Raw genomic sequence first — 20,436 nt, 5'->3', positions numbered from 1 at the left:
CGGAATGGCTCGTTTAGTTCAAAACTTGATCTACAGGATTTTAACAGTAAAGGTCTAAACTGCCTCGAAAAGCGAATCGGGATATTAAATTTAATTTCAGACAGGAGAAAAGAACTGCAAACTGTTCCATTCAAGATTTTCACTAAGAATATTATGCCAAGCATTTCCCTACGACTAGAAAGTGTAGGTAGATTAATAAGTTTTAAGCGACTAGTGTATGGAGGTAGACTTTCCCTAGAATCCCATCGGAAATGCGCTAAGGCGAAAAGTAAAAATTGTTTTTGAACATACTCTAACTTGTCAGAATGGATTTGGTAGTTAGAGTTCCATATAACAGAGACATATTCCAATATAGGTCTTACCAAAGTTGTATAAAGTGTTTTAGTAATATACGGTTCTCTAAATTCTTTAGACCAACGTTTAACAAAACTGAGCACAGCTTTTGCTTTCAAGACCATGGTATCAATATGAAGAAAAATTAAGATTAGGGTCCATATTAACTCCCAAATCAACATAGTTAAAAACTTGCTCTAGAATATGGTGTTTTATTACATAAGAAGAGGGGTGCACACATCTACGGGAAAAGCACATCGTCTTACATTTATTCAGATTCAGTGGCAAATCATTTCTATCACACCATGCAACCATATTGTTTAGTCTAAGTTTGTAACAGACACCTTTCCTCAATTGAAGTGTATGATTTAAAAAGCTTTACGTCGTCAGCGTATAATAAAATTTTTGAGATTTCAATTATCGAGATATCGTTAATAAACAACAAGAACAGAATCGAGCCAAGATGACTACCTTGCGGAGCACCTGAAGAATCATTACATGTATCTGAAGGTGTATCCTCTAATATCACTCTTTATTTTTTTATTTATTTATTTATTTATTTATTTCCCAATTAAATATACAGTTGAACTACATATTAAACCCTATAGAGACAAAAAACAATTGCCTGTTGATAGGGTAGGGAAAAGATAAGCCTAGGCCTATCGTACATGTATAATATTACTATAAGTATATGAATATATGAATGTATAAATGTATAATGTCACTCCCTTTTGAGTGTTTTAAATAGTTTTTCATTTTTAGTTTCTTATAATTAAAACTTTATTTTAAATGACTCTGTGTATCCAATAACCACTGTTTCAATTTAAATTTATTCGGCTTATTTATAACATTGAGGTTCTTATATTCAGTCGGCATTAGATTGTAATATTTCAAAGCTACATAATACGAATTTTTACTATATATTGTTTTGTTGACTTTACACAGTTTTATATTTTTATGCCTTGATCTTCCCTCATAGTTGATATACAATATTTTACATGCATTATAGAAGTACAATAAACTATTTATTACAAAGGTTTGTTTAATGTTTAAAGGTGAATTTTGTCCTAAGTCAAGTTTTTTTAGTATTCTTTGTTGCATGGCAAGAGTGGCTGAATTACATTTCTGTAAGCACCCCCCCACGCTATGATGCCATAGTTTATTATGCTTTCAAATAATGCATGGTATAACATTTTTAAGGTCTTACTTTCCATGATTTGTTTTAATTTATGAATTATAAATTCGAAATATCTGACTTTTTTAATTACTTCTTTTACATGCATATCCCATTTCATTAGGTAATCGATGTTTATTCCTAGATACTTATAACTGTTCACTCTTTTTATTTCTTTGTTGTTTATATTTAATATTAATTTATCTGGGATATTACGTTTGTTACCACAGAAAGTTATATATACTGTTTTATCAACGTTCAGAGATAGTTGATTATTTCTTAGCCATTTACAAATATTTGATAATCTAATATTCATCTTTGTTTTAACATCATCCCAGTTTTTATCAGTACATAATATAGCAGTGTCGTCCGCATATGAAATGATTGACCCTTTTTCTACATATTTAAATATATCATTAATATACAATACAAAAAATAGTGGACCTAAGATTGTACCTTGAGGCACACCTATTTTTAAATATTTATCACTACTTACACTATCTCTATATCTAGTTACTTGAGTTCTTTCACTCAGATAATCTTTTATTAAGTCAAGTGCTATCCCTCTTATACCATACTTTTCTAATTTACCTAGTAGTATCTTGTGGTTCACTGTGTCGAACGCTTTGGCTAGGTCTAGGAAAGCTATTGCAGTTTTATTATTTTTATTAAAATTTTCATATATGTAGTTAGTAATATAAGAGTGAGCATCTGCTGTACTTTTGTTCTTTAGGAAACCGTATTGCTTATCTGAGAAAATATTGCACTTCTCCATGAAATCGTATATTCTTTTATGCATCAGCTTTTCGAACAGTTTAGCTATATTAGATATCAAAGAGATCGGTCTATAGTTACTAGGATTATCCTTTTTACCTGCTTTGAAAATCGGTACTATCAGCGCTGATTTCAGGGCTTTTGGCCAAATTCCTTTAGAAATACATAGATTAAAAATGTATTCGAGAGGCTGACTAACCCAGAGATCTAAGTTTTTTATTATCTTAATACTAATCTCATCTCTTCCACCCGCTTTGTCTTTCATTTTATTTATAGCTTTTAAGATTTCATTCACAGTTATCGGTTGTATAAAAATCGATTTACTATTATGTGGAATGCTATTTGACGCATTGTTTATTATATTTTTATCTAACCCTATATTATTAGCTAATTTGATGCCTACTTCACTAAAAAATTCATTCAATGTATTTGCAATATCTTCCGTAGTCGTTACTATTTTATCGTTTACATTTAGACATTCAATTTTAGTCTCAGTTTTTTCATTTCTAGCTAACTTTATATTTAAGTATTGCCACAGTTTTTTACTATTATGCATATTTGAGCTTATTAAATTTTTTTCATATTTTATTTTAGCACATTTAATGACGTTGTTTAGCATTTTACAATATTGATTATATTCTTTTTTAGTATTTACGTTATTCTTATCTAACTTCCATATATTATATAAAGTTTCTTTTTTATTACAAGATATAATTATACCCTTCGTTATCCAGTTTTTTCTTGGAATATCGTCTTTCTTTTTGTTTTTGCCGCTATTTTTTACTATAGCTTTATTTGTTAAATTCTTTATTTCATGTATCAATGTTTCCAAGGCTTGATTTGGATCCTGTATTTCTAATATATTTGTCAAATCAGTACTATGACTTAGTGTATTTAGTTTTTTATAATCTATAGTCTTCTTGTAATTAGTTTTTCTTTTTTCGCTTTTCCAATCTATTGATATCAGGATTGGATAATGGTCTGTAAAGATATTCGTATATGTATAAGATTTTATATTCATTATTGACGATTTAACAAATATATTGTCTATACAGGAGCCTTCCATGTTTTTAGAACTAGGTCTGGTAATTCCACTAAAGTAAGGAATATAACCTGCTTCTAATAGATTTGTTAAAAATGTAGTAGAATTATTATCAGATTTCAGTATATCAATATTAAAATCTCCAACTATACAGTGGTTTTTTATTTTTTTACTACGGACTAAATAATTGTAGAAATCTTTAATAAAATTTTCTTTTGTTATATCATGACTTCTGTATAATCCTGATATTTTAATATATGAATCGTTTACAGTTTTAATAGTAGTTGTTAGTATTTTACAGGATCCTATCTCCTCTGTCTTAGTTTCTTGCATCAGAGACGATTTTACGTAGATAACCACTCCATCGGCTTTGTTGATACTTCCTTTATTATAGTATGTTTTATACATGTCTATGTTATATAAATGATGGAACTCTAGATTCCATGTTTCAGAGCATACAATTACATCTGGTTTAATATCCATATTTTTAATCAACACTTCAACATTACTATGGTTAGATTTTAACCCTCTGACATTTAGGTGTATTATATGCATATCACTTGGCAACAATATTTTATTCAACTCTTGCACACTATTCACTTGTCTTTCTATATTATTTGCTCCTTTATATTCACTAAATTCTTCCATTTAAGTCGCTCAATAAAAATTATTTCCTGATTGCGCTTGAGGATAAAATAAGTACTTGACCCGGTATTTTACCTAGATATTTAGGTATTTTTGGTAAAGTAGGGTAATCTGTTTCTTTCATGAGTTTTTGAATTTTATGCTTGATATACTCACAGCCTGATGTATCATTTGGGTGATGATTTGTGCATTTGTTTTGCTTATACTTCTTATTATAGAAGTCACAATTTAGACATTTCAGTGTATTTGAATTACAGGCACTTGTTAGGTGGTCACCAGCACATTTTAGACACTTAGGTTCATTTTTGCATTTTTTGCTGTTGTGGTTGATCTGTCCACATTTGAAACATAGGCTTATGTTAACCATGTCATACACCTTACAACATTGGAAACCGACAAATAATTTGTAATTATTTTTGACAATGTTTTCATAAATCCCAGGGGAGACTTCCATTATTATATTTCTCTGTTTTCTAGCGTTTCTGTAGTCAGATATTAAGGAGAAACTATCACTAAGCATAAATGAATTTCTGTTTTTTATGTCCTCTTCTATTTCTTGTATACTCATGTCATTTTGTACATCATGTATTTTCACTCTAGGTAGATTGACTGTTTTTGCATTTATATTATAGTCCTTATCCATTTTTTCACTTAATAGAGTAGTAGTTCTTGTTACATCTATTTTATTTTGGCATTTAATCGTTACTTCTCCATTCTTGTTAGCAAAAATTTTTTTAATTGGAACTGCAATATCAACTAGAATCTTATTTCTTACATGTTCCATAGTTTTAGTATTATTATTATTTTTGGCTTTTACAATGATATCAGGAATAACCTCTCTAGTGCTGCTCTTATCTGTTTTAACTTTATCAGCATAACTGGTTACATCTTGGTGCATTATATTATTATTTTTGCATGCAAGTAATTCCTGTAGAAGCGTGTAGAAGTTGTGTTCTATTATAAAGATAGGAAGCTACTCATTGAAGAAATCCCAGCAGATCAAGTTTATGTATGAGAATCGAGAGGTTTACTTTATCGAAAGCTTTGCTAAAGTCTGTGTATATAACATCCGTATGCTTATGTTCCCTAAAACCCAATGATACATGGTTTACAAATTCAAGCAAATTTGTTAGAGTCGATTTCCCTTTACGAAATCCATGCTGAGATGTGGAAATTAACGGAGAAATCGAAAAGGTTATATGGTCAGTGATGATAGCTTCAAAAAGTTTAGGTATAACTGATAGTTTTGCGATACCTCTATAGTTTTCAATGTTGGATCTAAGTCCACTTTTATGCAAAGGAATTATAAATGACTGTTTCCATATTGAAGGAAATATACCGTGTTTAAGAGAGGAATTAAATATCCTTGTCAAAGGCAAGTAAATATGTTTGGCACTATTTTTTAGGAAGCATGAGGGTATCATGTCTGGGCCGCAATTAAAAGATGGTTTTAACCCATTTAATTTAAGTAGAACGTCTTCTTCAGAAATAATTGGAGCGTTAATTAAAGTATTCGAACACAGCACGTGCTTTGTGAAAATACCTCGTCAAATAAAAAAGTTTCCCATACAAGTACTTGATTCAGATTGTTTAGTTTGTATGGCAGCTATATGCTATAGTGGTCGGATATCAGCCGTTCCGAGAAATGAGCGGCTTCTTAGTGAGGAAAGGACAGGTGCAAAATTTCAGGACGGACAGACAGACGGATATGGCTAAATCGTCTCAGCTCATCATGCTGATCATTTATGTATATATTTCATAGGGTCTATGAAGTTTCCTTTTGGGTGTTTCAAACTTCGTGGCAATCTTAATAACCCTATTCAGGGTATAAAAAGCGACCAAAATATAATATTTTCCCTCAACATTTTTCTTTTAATTTCATTAAACCTTTTTCACTATGAACTAATAAAATAAGTATATTTTTTGAATTTTTTTACAATTTACATGCTGTTCTATGCTTCTTCTTAACTCAAAAGAATTGCGTCACAAGATGGCGGTTTGCGTAATATTGCATTCTATCACTCTTAGGTCGATGACGTATGCTGTTTTCGTAAACTTTTGTACTCTAATGCTTCAGTTAGTGACCGACGCAAAACCGTCGACCGACTATCGACCGAGACCGTAATATATAAATGAACACTCACCACCGCTTCTACCGTCCGTAATGTGGAATATCCGCGAATATTGGTTTTTTAAGTAGAAACGAGTCAGTTCTCTTACAACGCCAGTGTCAATATTTTGTGGTAATTAAAAAATAAAATTGAATATATTGGAAATATTCTTAAACTAACTTAACATCACAGTCGAATACAATTATTTATAAATATGTAGACTTTTTTTTAACAGTTGGACATTAGTTTTGATCTTTTACAATAAGACAAATTATAACTGAAAAGCTAAATATAAGGTTGTCAAATATGCTTTTTTGCTCTTCATTCAATGCTTTATAAAAAGTGTTACAGTAATCGGATTTAGTTAAAATATGCGCCGTTTTGTTCGGTGATCTGTTTCCATCTAGACGGCAACTTCATAATACCTTCCTCGTAGAAGCCCCCCTCCTTATTTGCGAAGAATTCGGACAGCCACTTTTCACAAGCCTCTTTTGAGTTCAACTTCACACCACCAAGGGCATTCGCCATGGACAGGAACAGGTAGTAATCACTTGGCGCTACGTCCGGGCTATATGGTGGATGCGATAAAACCTCCCATCCGAGCTCCCGTAGCTTCTGACGAGTCATCAACGAAGTGTGTGGTCTGGCGTTGTCCTGGTGGAACACTACACCCTTCCTGTTGGCCAATTCTGGACGCTTCTGGTCGATCGCCTGCTTCAAGCGGTCCAGTTGTTCGCAGTAGATGGTAGAATTAAGCGTCTGGCCATATGGGAGCAGCTCATAGTGGATGATTCCCTTCCAATCCCACCAAACACACAGCAAAACCTTCCTGGCCGTCAATCTCGGCTTGGCCAGTGTTTGGGACGATTCACCGGCCTTCGACCACGACCGTTTTCACTTGATATTGTCGTATGTGATCCATTTTTCGTCGCCAGTCACCATCCGCTTCAAGAATGGGACGAGTTCATTCCGTTGCAGCAGCATATCGCAGGCGTTGATTCGGTCCAGAAGGTTTTTTTGCGTCAAATTATGCGGCACCCAAACATCAAACATTTTAAAATAGCGCGAATTTCGGCGTTAGTGAACTCCATGTTTACACGTCTATAACTGTTGAACGCAATATCCAAACTAATTAAATGTAGGTTATGTCAAGACCTTTCAAATTATGTATAGTGTTGCCAGATACGAGCTCTGTAGCGCTTTGTACATAGCCGCGAAATTCAAAAGACAAAAAAGCGGAAGGGAGATATTTGACAACCTTATATATGCAAAACCATCTATATAAATGTTGCCATTGCTCAAATGAAAACCAAAGGGAACAACTGATTTCTACGTTGTCGCCACGGGTATAACATTTGACAAATTGCGTTTGATACAGACGGAAAGTACGGAAGAGCGGCACGTTGGTCACTAATTCCACCATAATGCTTTTAACACAAAGACGACTGCACGACAGCGAAATTTTCTTTTTTGTCATTTTTGTCTACAAGAACATTTGTCTACAAGAAAATTTCGCCAGTTTTTTGAACATTTTAAAGACGGCAGCGACATACCAAACAGCTAATGTAGACAATTTCGTGGCTACCGTACTAAAACCTTCCACTGCATTGAAATTTAATTATTTTGTTCAAAGTGAATTTTTTTTTGCCAAAACTAAGTAAATAGGTGGATTTTTTTTTTAATGATCAATTGTTATTGTTTTTTATGCTTCTGTTGGTAAGATAGTGTTAGACTTGTTAGAGCTTTGAATAATTTCACATATTATTATATATTAGTGACAACACTACCGCTGCCCATTGACGTCAGCAATATTAGAAATGGTTTTAATTTAGTAACAGCGACAACTGTAAGCCAGCCTGCCGTGACGTTGTCTTGTAATCCTGCCCATATGAACTTGTGTATGCTAAAATTTGACAGATGCTGCTTGTCGCTTGTCGTCGTCTATGAGTTCAGCGTTTGAGAACCGAACGACTATGAAGTGATGTATGTAAATATGTGCCAATATGTGTTTAGCTGCTCACAGCAAATCAAAAGCGAGGCGAAAATTTGAAGCAGTGTCGTAATGCGATCTTGTAAGATCACTCTAATGCGGCCAAAGAAGTATTCACTTCAAAAATTAAAGAAAAGCATTAACGAAGCCACCATTTTGAATGGCAAGTTTCGAGGCTAACATGTACAAGTAGTACTGTAACGAGTCTCTATGATTCTTACAGATGTGCCAATTGAATTTTAACGCACTCAATTTCTAATTAGATTGACAATCGCAATGGCGATGAATAAGATTTTGTACACCATGCTTTTCCAACGAAAAACTTTATGTGGCATGTTCGCGCGTGAGCAAACAATACAGTTTCTTTGTATTAGCTATAGACACACTGGCCGAAAATATTGTAGACTCCATTGCGTTGAGTCTAATCTTTGTTTATTTTTATTTGAAATAATTAGTAGAAGAAATATGAACTATTTTCGATGTGCATTTAGGTAGCTATCGAAAATTGTAATTTAATATATTATAATTAAATCTTTTTATTTAATTTAACACACTTATAGTGTTAGTAACCTTTAAAAACAATTTCCTAAAAATAACGTATATGGCAAATCAACGTTTGCCGGGTCAGCTAGTTTGGTTTATATAAAAATGAATATATCATCGACATACCTACATTCATTTAATTTAAATAATATTATTCTTTTAAATAAACTTAGTAGATACAGCACTTAAAGTAACGCACTGACTTGGATCCACTCATACTTAAGTGGCACGCAATTTCAAGTCAATATTGATGGGCATCTATCCACCAAGCATGATGTGATCACAGAAGTGCCCCACGGACCAGACCTGAGTCCAACTCTCTTTAATATTTTTGTAATGGATATTAGTGATAACTTTCAGTCTGAATATCTGCATTCCAGCTAACTTTAACGTGAACAACGAGACAATAAGCCAAGTTGAACACCAAAAAGATAGAAATAAATACCTTCAGGTGTTGACAAAACTTTTTACTAAACAATTAAGGAAGTGCTACATTCGGGTGTAACCGAAAATAATATACTCTTGCAACTTTCAAGAATCAAAGCCCAGGAAATTCCTTCAGGTGCTGACAAACTTTATATTAAAATATCTTACAAAAGAATTAAACATTCATTATTTGATGAAATCGTGAATAAAATACAATCAAATCAAATTTGGTATCTTTTTGACTTATATTGAAGGCAATAAACTTCGACTCACTTTTATTGTTATATTTTAGTTCTCGTAAGCTAAAATTATAATAAAACAATTAACGAAAGGCTAAGTGCAAGGATTAGAGCCCGGGAAATTTCTTCAGGTGTTGGCAAAACTTTATATCACAAAATGTCGCGAAAGAATTAAACATCCATTATTCCATGAAATTTCGTGATTATAAAACTTATATTGAAGACCATAAACTAAGACTTAGTTTTATTGCTATATTTTTTTTTCGCGTCAGCTAAAATTATATTAAAAACACCTTGAAAGATCTACCTACATATCAACTCCACCGAAGAGGCCAAATTTCATATGTATACATATATTGAGTTAATGTGGAAGACGTCAACATTGGTTTAATTTTGACATTGCTTAGGTATACTTAAGAACACATTTTGAAGCTAATAATAAAGAAAATAATACACACTGACCAACAAAGAGGGCATTAAACTTGTTAGAATAACAAAAATCATTGTAAGTGGTATATGGGAGTTGGGAGTTGCATTGACCCGATTTTTTTAAATTTTTGGCAATAATGCACACTACTAACCTAAATGCTCCCAAGGTTTCATAAAGGTACCTCATATACCATTACCAATCATATGGAGTAAAGTCTGCTGGAGATTTGAAAATCCTGATATTATTTATATGGGCCTTGGTCAAGTTTTCACCCGGTTTTTTCCATTTTAGGCGCATAGATCCACTAATATAAGCAAAACACGTTCATTCATTTCCATTGAGATAACTCACATATTGGCAAATATATGCGGTATAAAGTCAACCAGAAGTTCGAAAATCTTTAGATTATATTAAGTATATGGGGGCTAAAGGAAGTATGATAAGGAAAGGATCCTCACTGAATTTCAATTATATATCTCACACATAGGGGCTTGAACAGTTTTGTTTCGATTTGGACAATTTTTTTCGCAAAGAGACATACTTTAAAGTCATTATTCGTGCAAAGTTTTATCCCGATACATTTATTGGTGCTTGATTTGCATCCTAAAAAGTGAAAGAATCAAATGGAATTTAAAATTATATTGTATGGAAAGTGGGCGTGATTATAGTCTAATTCCCCCCTTTACACACTGTAATATAGAAATATCAGAGGAATGTTACATACCGAGTTTGATTGAAATCGGTCTAGCAAGTTCCGAGATATGTGATTTCACCAAAAAGTAGGTGGTGCCACGACCAATTTTTACCGCGACTCCTATAAAGTCATATCATACCATCACTGGAGTAAAATTAAATGTCTCTGGCATATGCAGTCATTAATTTATAACGCTTTAAATAGCTTTTCATAGTACCGTATATGAGTTGGCGGGACTATCATCAGATTTCGTACATTTTTAAAGTATTGGTAGGGGTACTTAAAGGATTTGTCAACAGCGAATTTGGTTATGTTAACTCCTCATCCTGATCATTTATGTATATAAATCTAACACTATATTTAACTCCATTTGTTAGAGGTGATATAAACAAACATTAGGTAAGCAAAACTGTTATACTTGTACTTTGTAGCAACAAATAAAATAAAGAAGCAATGATAATAAACAATATTGTTTTATTGGTTTATGACTAGGATGGCAACTCGTTATTCAGTTTTTAATTATAAGTCAAAAATGTGGCCCACCTCATATTAGAGGTTCTAGTCTAACCACAGGTGTCTTCGATTCGCCAAGCACTGGAGAGGAGCGAATCGAACAAACTATACGAGATGGTCAAACCAACGGGCAGCACGTGTAGGGCAACCCTGCACTAACATGCCTTCTGACGCATCCGCAATAGTGTTTTAACTGTTTCTTTGTGAATAAATTCTTTTTCTGCGTTAAACAACTTTTTATTTTATTTATTTTTTCTGTAAAATACCATAATTGATCTCAAAGGCGCAGTTATGCCTACATAGCACAGCATATAGCAAATTAGAACCGTACATAAAGAATCTGTTTAATACGATCTGCATGTATTTGATTATCGAACGCAGGACATAACATAGAAATCAACTGAATTTTTATTTCTGTGCTGTGCGACAGTTCAGACAGAGGCATCGCTGGTCTAATTTTCCCCTTTTCTCGTTAACTCTGTTATGGCATACAATTTGCCATTTTTATACTCTTGCAACTTGTTGCTACAGAGTATAATAGTTTTATTCACCTAACGGTTGTTTGTATCACCTAAAACTAATCGAGTTAGATATAGGGTTATATATTATATATAAATGATCAGGATGAAGAGACGAGTTGAAATCGGGGTGACTGTCCGTCCGTCCGCCTGTGCAAGCTGTAACTTGAGTAAAAATTGAGATATCTTTATCAAGCTTTGTAGACATGTTTTTGGGTACCGCGAGACGGTTGGTATCGCAGATGGGCGTAATTGGACTACTGCCACGCCCACAAAACGCCATTAATTAAAAATAAATAAATTGCCATCACTAAGCTCCACAAAAAGATATTTACAAGACTCTTATGTGGTATACAGTATCACATTAGGGAAGGGCATCTGCAGTTTACATTTTTTTAAAGTGGGCGTGGTCCCGCCCCCTGATAAGTTTAATGTGCATATTTCCAATACCACTGAAGCTATACTAACAAAATTAACGGAAAGCAAATGTTTTTAGCCCCTCTACCTACAGTGTGAAAACGAGTGAAATCAGGTGACAACCCCGCCCACTCCCTTTACAGGATGCGTTCCAAAGTAAACAGGACTTTTATAAAAAAAAACAGAACAAATGGTTTTACCCTCAAAATCAATTAATTTTATTCAAAATAGTCTCCTTCTGCTTTAGTACAGCTTTTTGCACGATCCAAAAGCATGTCGAACGAATGTCACGTCTGCATAACGCTTTCCTTTCATCGGCAAATGCATTTTTTCGAAAACGTAGAAGTCGCACGGTGCCATATCATGTGAATACGGGGAGTGGTTGACTGTTAAAATGTGATTTTTGTTCAAATAATCGGCCACAAGCGTCGATCGATGAGACGGCGCATTATAGTGCAACAAACGCCAACTTCCATCTTCGCGATATTCGGGCCGAACACGTCGAATACGGCACACCAAACGCTTCGAAACTCCAAGGTACCGCATTAACGTTTTGGCCGGTTGGAACAAATTCTTTGTGGACAATACCCTTGGAATAATAAAAGCAAATCAGCATTGTCTTCACTTTTGACTCCACCAGGCGCGATTTTTTGGGTTTCGGCTCATTTCTGATTTATGTCCTCACGACCACTTTGAAAACGTTGTCGCGTCGCTATAAACTTGTTTCATCATTTGAAACGTTTCGGTAAAAGTTTTACCAATTTTAAAACAAAATTTAATGTTGGCTCTTTGTTCGAAGCTCATTTTCGCACCGATGACAAAAACATACTGACACTTAAAACGCAATAACTTCACTTTCAATAGATGAAATGTCATGAAATTTTTACTGGGGGTAGATAAAGGATAGCAGACTCTGTCGCACTAGTCGACATATAGATGGCGCCGCTACAGTTTATTTTGTTTCGTTTTTACTGTTTACTTTGGAACGCACCTTGTATAACGGTACTGTTAAAAACTACCAAAAGCGCGATAAATCAAGCACTAAACAAGCCAAAACTTTAATGTCTAATTTTTATCTCTGGGATGGTATGAGATAACTTTCAAAATTAGTCAGTGGGCGTGGCACCGCCACCTTTTAGGTGAACCCCATATCTTGGGATCTGCTTACTCATTTCAACTAAATTCGGTACAAAACGTTCATTTCATATTTCTATGTTATAGTGCGAAAATGGGCGAAACAGCACTACAACCACGCCTATTTCCCATATAACACCATTTTCAATTCCATCTGATTCTTTCACTTTCCACTATGCATATCAAGCAACAATGACTATATCGGGGTAAGACTTTGCGTGAATAATACGTTTAAAGTATGCCACCTTGTGACCAAAAATTGTCTAAATCGAACCAAAACTGTTCCCCTAAGTAGTAAATATGTGGACCCCAGTGCCTATAGTTGATCTTCTACCGAAAATATCAGTCAATATACAAACAAATCTCAAACGAGTATACCATTTGACTTTCCGAGAGTATAAAATGTTCGGTTACATCCGAACTTAGCCCTTCCTTACTTGTTTTTTTTTTTTTTGTTCATACAGATGATGACGATGAAAATATTACAGCAGACAGCTCCGACAGCGACTCGGAAAATGAATCAGAGAGAGATGACAGTGACTCAAGCTAAAGCGAAAACGAAAATGATTAAACAACATTGTCATTCATATTATAATTTTCTTATAATAAATATATTTTACTAAGTAACTAGTTAATTTGTACTGAGCGAATTGATTATTCAAATATTGGAATATATATAAAATTATTTGATTACATACGAATAAATTTAAAAAAATATTGATACGGAGAATTTGATTCACCTTATTGGAGTGCTATGCCGAATAATTAAAGAGACGTAATTTCCTCCCACATGAAAATTTGTGACCTGATTTTAAATATATTTCTGTGATAAATAAAAAAAATCAGCTATCAGTAAGTCGAGGGAAACCTAGTCAGCTGGTGCCTTTAAATAGTCAGTAAATGCTTCTGGCTAACTTCTACGTAACGACCTTCAAAGTATCTGCTGACGGTTTTTCCACCGAGATACAGCCAACTGACGTATACAAGTATCTTGTATACTTATCAATAGTTACATATCAGCTATCATCAGGTAAATTTTTATTTGAAAGGATATCACTGAAAGTGAAGATTTTTTTTCCATGATCGAGACATCAGCTGACGTACAATCCGCTATGTTATAGCCAGCTGACTATTTTTTTTGTTGAGTTATTAGGTTAGCTATAATTTGATAAATTTTTAGCCGAGAGGAAATCAGTGAATGTATTTTTTTTCTTCAAGCGTGGGAGGCTGCACACACTCATCCCCCCAACCGAGCCTCAGCTGACGTTCACGAGGCTTTATGGTTCGATTTTCTGATGCGTATCACCAATTATCTCTCGAGAAGAAATAATTAACCAAATTTGTACCTGGCTCGCGGACTATTTGTCTCTACGTCTAAAATAGGTTAAATCGGATCAATAATTCCCTTAGCCTCCATTTACATAATAGAAAGGTGTTCGACTTTTCGGCTGACTTTATACCTCATATACCTGTGAATACATTAATTATCTTAATGACTTGCAAGAGTCTGAAATTTTCCGTTTCAGCCAAACTTAGCCCTTCCTTACTTGTTTTGTAAATAATTGAAACCTTTCGCTCAATGGTAGTTACAACGGAGAGCAGTCTTGTCATAGTACATAATGTCCTGCTTTTAGCAAGGAAATTTACAGAATTAATTATTGCTCTCGTTTACCTGAACTAACTCTTTAAGGACTCAAATTCCTAATTTTAACTTAAAAACAATATGCATTAAATTAAAAACATATTAGGTATTAATAGCATTGACTATTTTTATTTCTTATTGTTACAGACCTTTCACTTGTTCGAGTATCTTATCAACTCTGTTATATGTGACGTAAAAAGAAATGCATCGCAAAGAATATAACGAAAATCGTGATGCGAATTACCCAGAACTATTTTCCACTAAGGTTTATCATATTGTGAAACGTTCGGATTTTGAAGGATATGGATTTAATTTGCATTCAGAGAGATTAAAGCCCGGACAATATGTGGGGAAAGTTGATATGAATTCTCCGGCAGAAGTATCGGGATTAAGAGAAGGTTATCGTATCATTGAAGTTAATGGTGTAGATATAAGTCAAGAGTCTCACAAGCACGTAGTGCAGCGAATTAAGGCCATTTCACATGAAGTGAGATTATTAATAGTTGATGTCCACTCTAATAAAGAACTTACAGCTGAAAAGTCATCACCATTGCCAAAGTCTTTCAATGAAAAAATAATTTCAAAGAAATGGAAGTTGCAAGACAGAAAACACCTGGAATTAGTTCTAATGCAAGCAATGTGGATTTGATTATGAGGAAGCCTGTTGCCAATTATGATACAAACACAACACAGAAACACAATAACGAAAAACATAACCATACCACCGTATACAAATTCAATGAAATGCATTTGGGGAAGCATGATGAAACACTTTCACAATTAGGTATAAAGGTTTCTCGTACAGCATCAAGTGGTGGACTAGAACTTCCAATGACCGCAGCAGAAATGAGGGCTAAACTTTTATCTAAAAAAAAATATGATCCAAAAAATGAAATTGTTGATTTGAAGAAAAAGTTTGAGATAATACAGAAGCTATAAATTTTTGATGTTTAAATAAAAACAATAATTTAATTGTTACAAATGTCTTACAACAAGAAATATCAATGTTATTTGTAAATCATTGAACATATTAAAAATACTGTCCAATTGTTGATATAATAGAGGTCTTTTATTTGACCTTCATATGCCAATAAATCTAACCTTGACAAATAAAATCTATTTATTTATCTATTTATTCCAGGATACAAAGTACATATTACATACAAGTATGCACCTATAGAGGTGTTTCAAAACACCTGTATATAGGCCTGGTAATATTAGTTTATTATAATTAAGTACTAATCTATAAATAACAAATGTCATTTATAGTTGAAAAACAAGAGAAAACATAGTATTTTTAAATATTAGTGTCTACAATCCACTCAATTATTTTCTTTTTGCTTGCTTTATTTTTAATATTTTTAATAACACTGCGCGTTACCAGGTTAGCACACTTTTGTCAGTCTAATATATTTTGTGTTTTTTTGTTAAAAGCGTGCAATTACTTTATTGTTTTCTGATTTTTACGTATTTGCATCAACAGTCACTGATAAAGAAAACATGCGATAAGAATGAATAATTTTTGCTATTTTCTGTTTTTTTTAATCGAAGTGTGTACGTTATTTTTGCGTCATTAGATAAGCACATGCATTTTGATTTGCATTTATCTTCTGAGTTTGAATTGTTCAAGTGTTGTATTGTCTTTTATATGGGTAAAGGGGAATCGCTCTCGGTTCAAGGAAAAGCAATATTCGAAGCTTATCAACAGTCCCAGCTTTTAATAATTAAAATAAGAAAATAAATGGGCAGAAATCAAAAAATTATCTACAATTTCTTGCGTAATTAGTCGTAGTATAGTCGAAATAATAAAGAAATGTAAAGTGATTTCCGATGTTGACAAGAGAGCAATTTGGAGATAAGCCTCCGATCTCCATGCATCGACCGCCAAGATTCGGGCGAATGCTAGTGCTAAAAAGAATTGGTAGGATTCCTACCCCACTAGGTGAAAGGAAAATATTTACATACACACATATATATGCGTGACCGCAGTGATCGCAAGTGTATATTTTGCGGTTTTGTAGTATTGAGAAAGCGCTCGCGTTTTAACTAAGAGTAGTGTGGGACTTTTTTTCGTATAGTAAAAGTGCATGAGAATTTTTTTATAGCACATATTGTTGATGTTTTTAATTTAAGTGCAAGTTTGTATGTATATTTTTGAAACCACATAAATAAAGCGTATGAGAAATTTCTGAAACCACATTTTGTTGATATTTTTAATTTTAGGTCCATGAGAATTTTTTGAAACCACATAAATTAAGCTTAACGAACGTATAAAAAGCCATCATTAAAAACATATTTCATTATTTTGTTTTGTTCTTAACGAACGTATAAAAAGCCTACCATTAAAAATATATTTCATGATTAAGAATTTTCATAATGTTTGTGACAGTAGATGGTCAAGGCTTCAAAGCATATAATAATAGATTTATTGTTAAGGAAATAGCTGTGGTCTTCAACAATGACGAATTTCAGTGTTTCGACATCAAGGCTCCATTTGAATTTTCAGGATAATCAACGGTAAGCTAATTGGTTGGTATTATATCACCATAATTTATTATGGTACTATGGAAGTGATAGTTTTAAAGCTGTAAAAAACTATTTGGCATCAGCATTAAAAAACCTTAAAGTTTATGTAAAGGGAGAAGAAAAGAAATTGTGGGTAGCGGAGTTCCTCCAAAAGCCGGTTTTTAACATTGAAGAGGAGAGTACAGAGTGTAATGGAATGAATATTTCTAGATTATACAATTTACACCCATATGCTGTGCGTTGTCAGTTTCATTTTCACAACGATGATTGTAATGTGAAAACAGAATGGACTACAAATTCGTTGTGCCTTAAAAACAGAATATATTTTGTTTAAGTACATACTGGATAGTAATTTAAATTATAATAAGTAAATAAAATAGAATTCAAAATTTTAAGCTTAGTGATTTAATTTTAAAGGCTAAGAAGAAGAAAAGTAAGTATACAAATACATATTTTTTCAAATATCAACCTCATTTTAAATTGTCGTGGACAAAGGGATATAAAACAATAGAATTTCAATTTTATATTTCATTAATACTTGTTTTCAAAGCAAATAAAGGACTTGTAATAAACCAAAACTCAAAAAGTATTCAATTTAATTTAACATTACCAAATAGTAATGATATGTTACAAGTGAATATTTCATTATTATTACTTAAAGTGAGCCTCTTTTAACCCATTATGAAAAAGAAATTGAAGTGTTGTCAACAACGTCGTCATCGTCTTCATCATGAACCCCCATTATAGAGATAACACAACCATCTCCAACCCCTACAACAATCACACCATCGTCTATAGTTGACTTTACAACTGAAGGGAAGCCCATGAGAATTTTTACTTTAGATGAAGCTATAGACGCATTTCGTATAGAGATTATTGAAAAGAAATCTGATATTGGAGGAATCATTGAGACAAAACAAGCATTTTATCGACATTTCAAATTGGAATATGATAATTTTGACACACCGATTCGTTGTACTTATGATAGTAGATATATTGAAAAACTGTTGAGTATCAAGTGCTTTGAATATCGTGAAATTAAAACTGAACGAAATCTGAGTAATGGTGACATTGAAAAGGTTCTAGCTCAGGATAATTCATATAAAAGACCAAATATAGAAATAATTGATGTTAAAAGCTATAGACAAACATATAATATGGTCATTGTATAACGTATGTTAGTCGTATGTATATGGGAAAAAAGATGTAATTGACTAATTTAATAAAAAATTTACTTCTACACCTGTTGTATTTAAGTTATGGAACAAGCAACTACTATAATCAATTTATGAACCAAAATCAAAATATAAGCAGCTTTAGATATTTTGAAAGTAGTAAACAGGCTAGTAGTGAATACAATATTCCAAACACTTCGTTATGTTTAAAAATAAATGTAACAATTGAATTGATAGATAATAATCTTCCTGAGCAGAACACATCATTATTAAAAATAACTTACTCCGATCAAAGAAATGAGTCGTATAGTGCGAAAAGAAGTGTATACACCATACTCGATGCTATTGACGCTTTTAAAAAAGATTTAGTTGAGAAGGAAAAGATAATTGGAGGTATTCTTGAGAGTTCAGGCGTTTTCCATCGACATTTTAACTTAGTCTACGATAAGTGCGAAATTCGAATTAAAAGCTCCTATTATAGCAATTATGTAAAGCGTACTCTAAATATCTATTGCTTTGAATTTTCGGAAAACAATACGGAGAAATTACATAAACGAGAAGCATTAAATGCGCGCGCTTCATACAATACTTGTATAAACCCAACAATAATTAATGTTGATCGTTATTATCAAACATTGCATATGAAAGTTCAGTTATCCAAGACATGCCATCGACAGCAGTAGATATATGTAGTTTCATAAAAAACTTTGTACATATTTTGCCTAACGAACAGAAAAAAAGACTTTTGGATATTCATTTAAAAATCGAGTATAGAGATAAATTAAGTAAAATACAGAATCACCAGCATACAGCCTACAACATTATGGACACTTATATTAAAATTTATAACCAATTTCGCTGTAAAGATTGTAAATAAATTCCATCTGAAAATACCTCTACATATATTTGTAAACAAAAACACCTCTTCAAATAAAAAGAATTTCTATTTTATTTTTAAATTTAACTTATTTCATATTTTAAGGTTAAGAATGTGGTATATGTGGTTTCATAAAACTCTCACTCATTTTTATACTCTCGCAACTTGCTGCTACAGAGTATAATAGTTTTGTTCACCTAACGGTTGTTTGTATCACCTAAAACTAATCGAGTATTCGATAATATCGAGAGATATAGGGTTATATATATATAAATGATCAGGATGAAGAGACGAGTTGAAATCCGGGTGACTGTCCGTCCGTCCGGCTGTGCAAGCTGTAACTTGAGTAAAAATTGAGATGTCTTTATGAAACTAGGTATACATGTTTTTTGGTACCGTAAGACGACTGGTGTTCCAGATGGGCGTAATTGGACTACTGCCACGCCCACAAAACGCCATTAATCAAAAACAAATAAATTGCTATAGCTAAACTCCACAACAAAATACAAGACTCTTATTTTAAATACAGGATCGCATTAGGGAGGGGCATCTGCAGTTAAATTTTTTTAAGTGGCCGGGGTCCTGCCCCTAATAAGTTTAATGTGCATATCTCTTATACCGCTAAAGCTATAATAACAAAATTCACTGAGTGCAAATGCTTTTAGCATCTCTATCGACGGTGTGAAAGTGGGTGAAATCGGGTGACAACCCCGCCCACTCCCCATATAACGGTACTGTTAAAAACTACTAAAAGCGCGATAAATCAAGCCATTAAATTCCATCTGATTTTTTTCACTTTCCAGTATGCAAATCATGCAACAATGATTATATCGGCGTAAAACTTTGCGTGAATAATACGCTTAAAGTATGCCAAATTGAACCAAAACTGTTCAATCCCCTAGGTACTGAATATGTGGACCCCAGTGCCTACAGTTGACTTTTAACCGAAAATATCGGTCAACATAGAACAAGGCGGCAAGGTCTACAAAGAAATCTAAAACGAGTATACCATTTGACTTTGCGAGAGTACAAAATGTTCGGTTACATCCGAACATAGCCCTTGTTAAATACATGTTTATATATAATTTTCTAACCTCATCAATTATATTAAATTTTGGTTTATGAAAAACTTTTAAATTTTTGTATGCGGTGTTCAATAAATGTTGTTCATTTGAGGAATCTACCTCATCTGGGTTCATTCTGATGGTCCTGTGCATAGTATTATTATAATCA

General features: G+C 33.1%; 1 protein-coding gene across 1 annotated transcript in view; it reads left to right on the top strand.

Moving 5' to 3' along the window:
* Positions 1 to 16,824, top strand: part of LOC106626301 (Na(+)/H(+) exchange regulatory cofactor NHE-RF1) — a 167,592-nt gene extending 150,768 nt beyond the window's left edge. Inside the window, 2 exon segments of the mRNA XM_070112767.1 lie at positions 14,773 to 15,242; positions 15,245 to 16,824. Of these exon segments, the coding sequence (XP_069968868.1) occupies positions 14,828 to 15,242; positions 15,245 to 15,564 (735 nt within the window). The 5' untranslated portion in view covers positions 14,773 to 14,827 and the 3' untranslated portion in view covers positions 15,565 to 16,824.
* Positions 16,825 to 20,436: the final 3,612 nt, after the last annotated feature.

Source organism: Bactrocera oleae, chromosome X, assembly GCF_042242935.1.
Source record: "Bactrocera oleae isolate idBacOlea1 chromosome X, idBacOlea1, whole genome shotgun sequence".
Taxonomy (NCBI): domain Eukaryota; kingdom Metazoa; phylum Arthropoda; class Insecta; order Diptera; family Tephritidae; genus Bactrocera; species Bactrocera oleae.
This window is presented reverse-complemented; position numbering and strand designations above follow the sequence as displayed.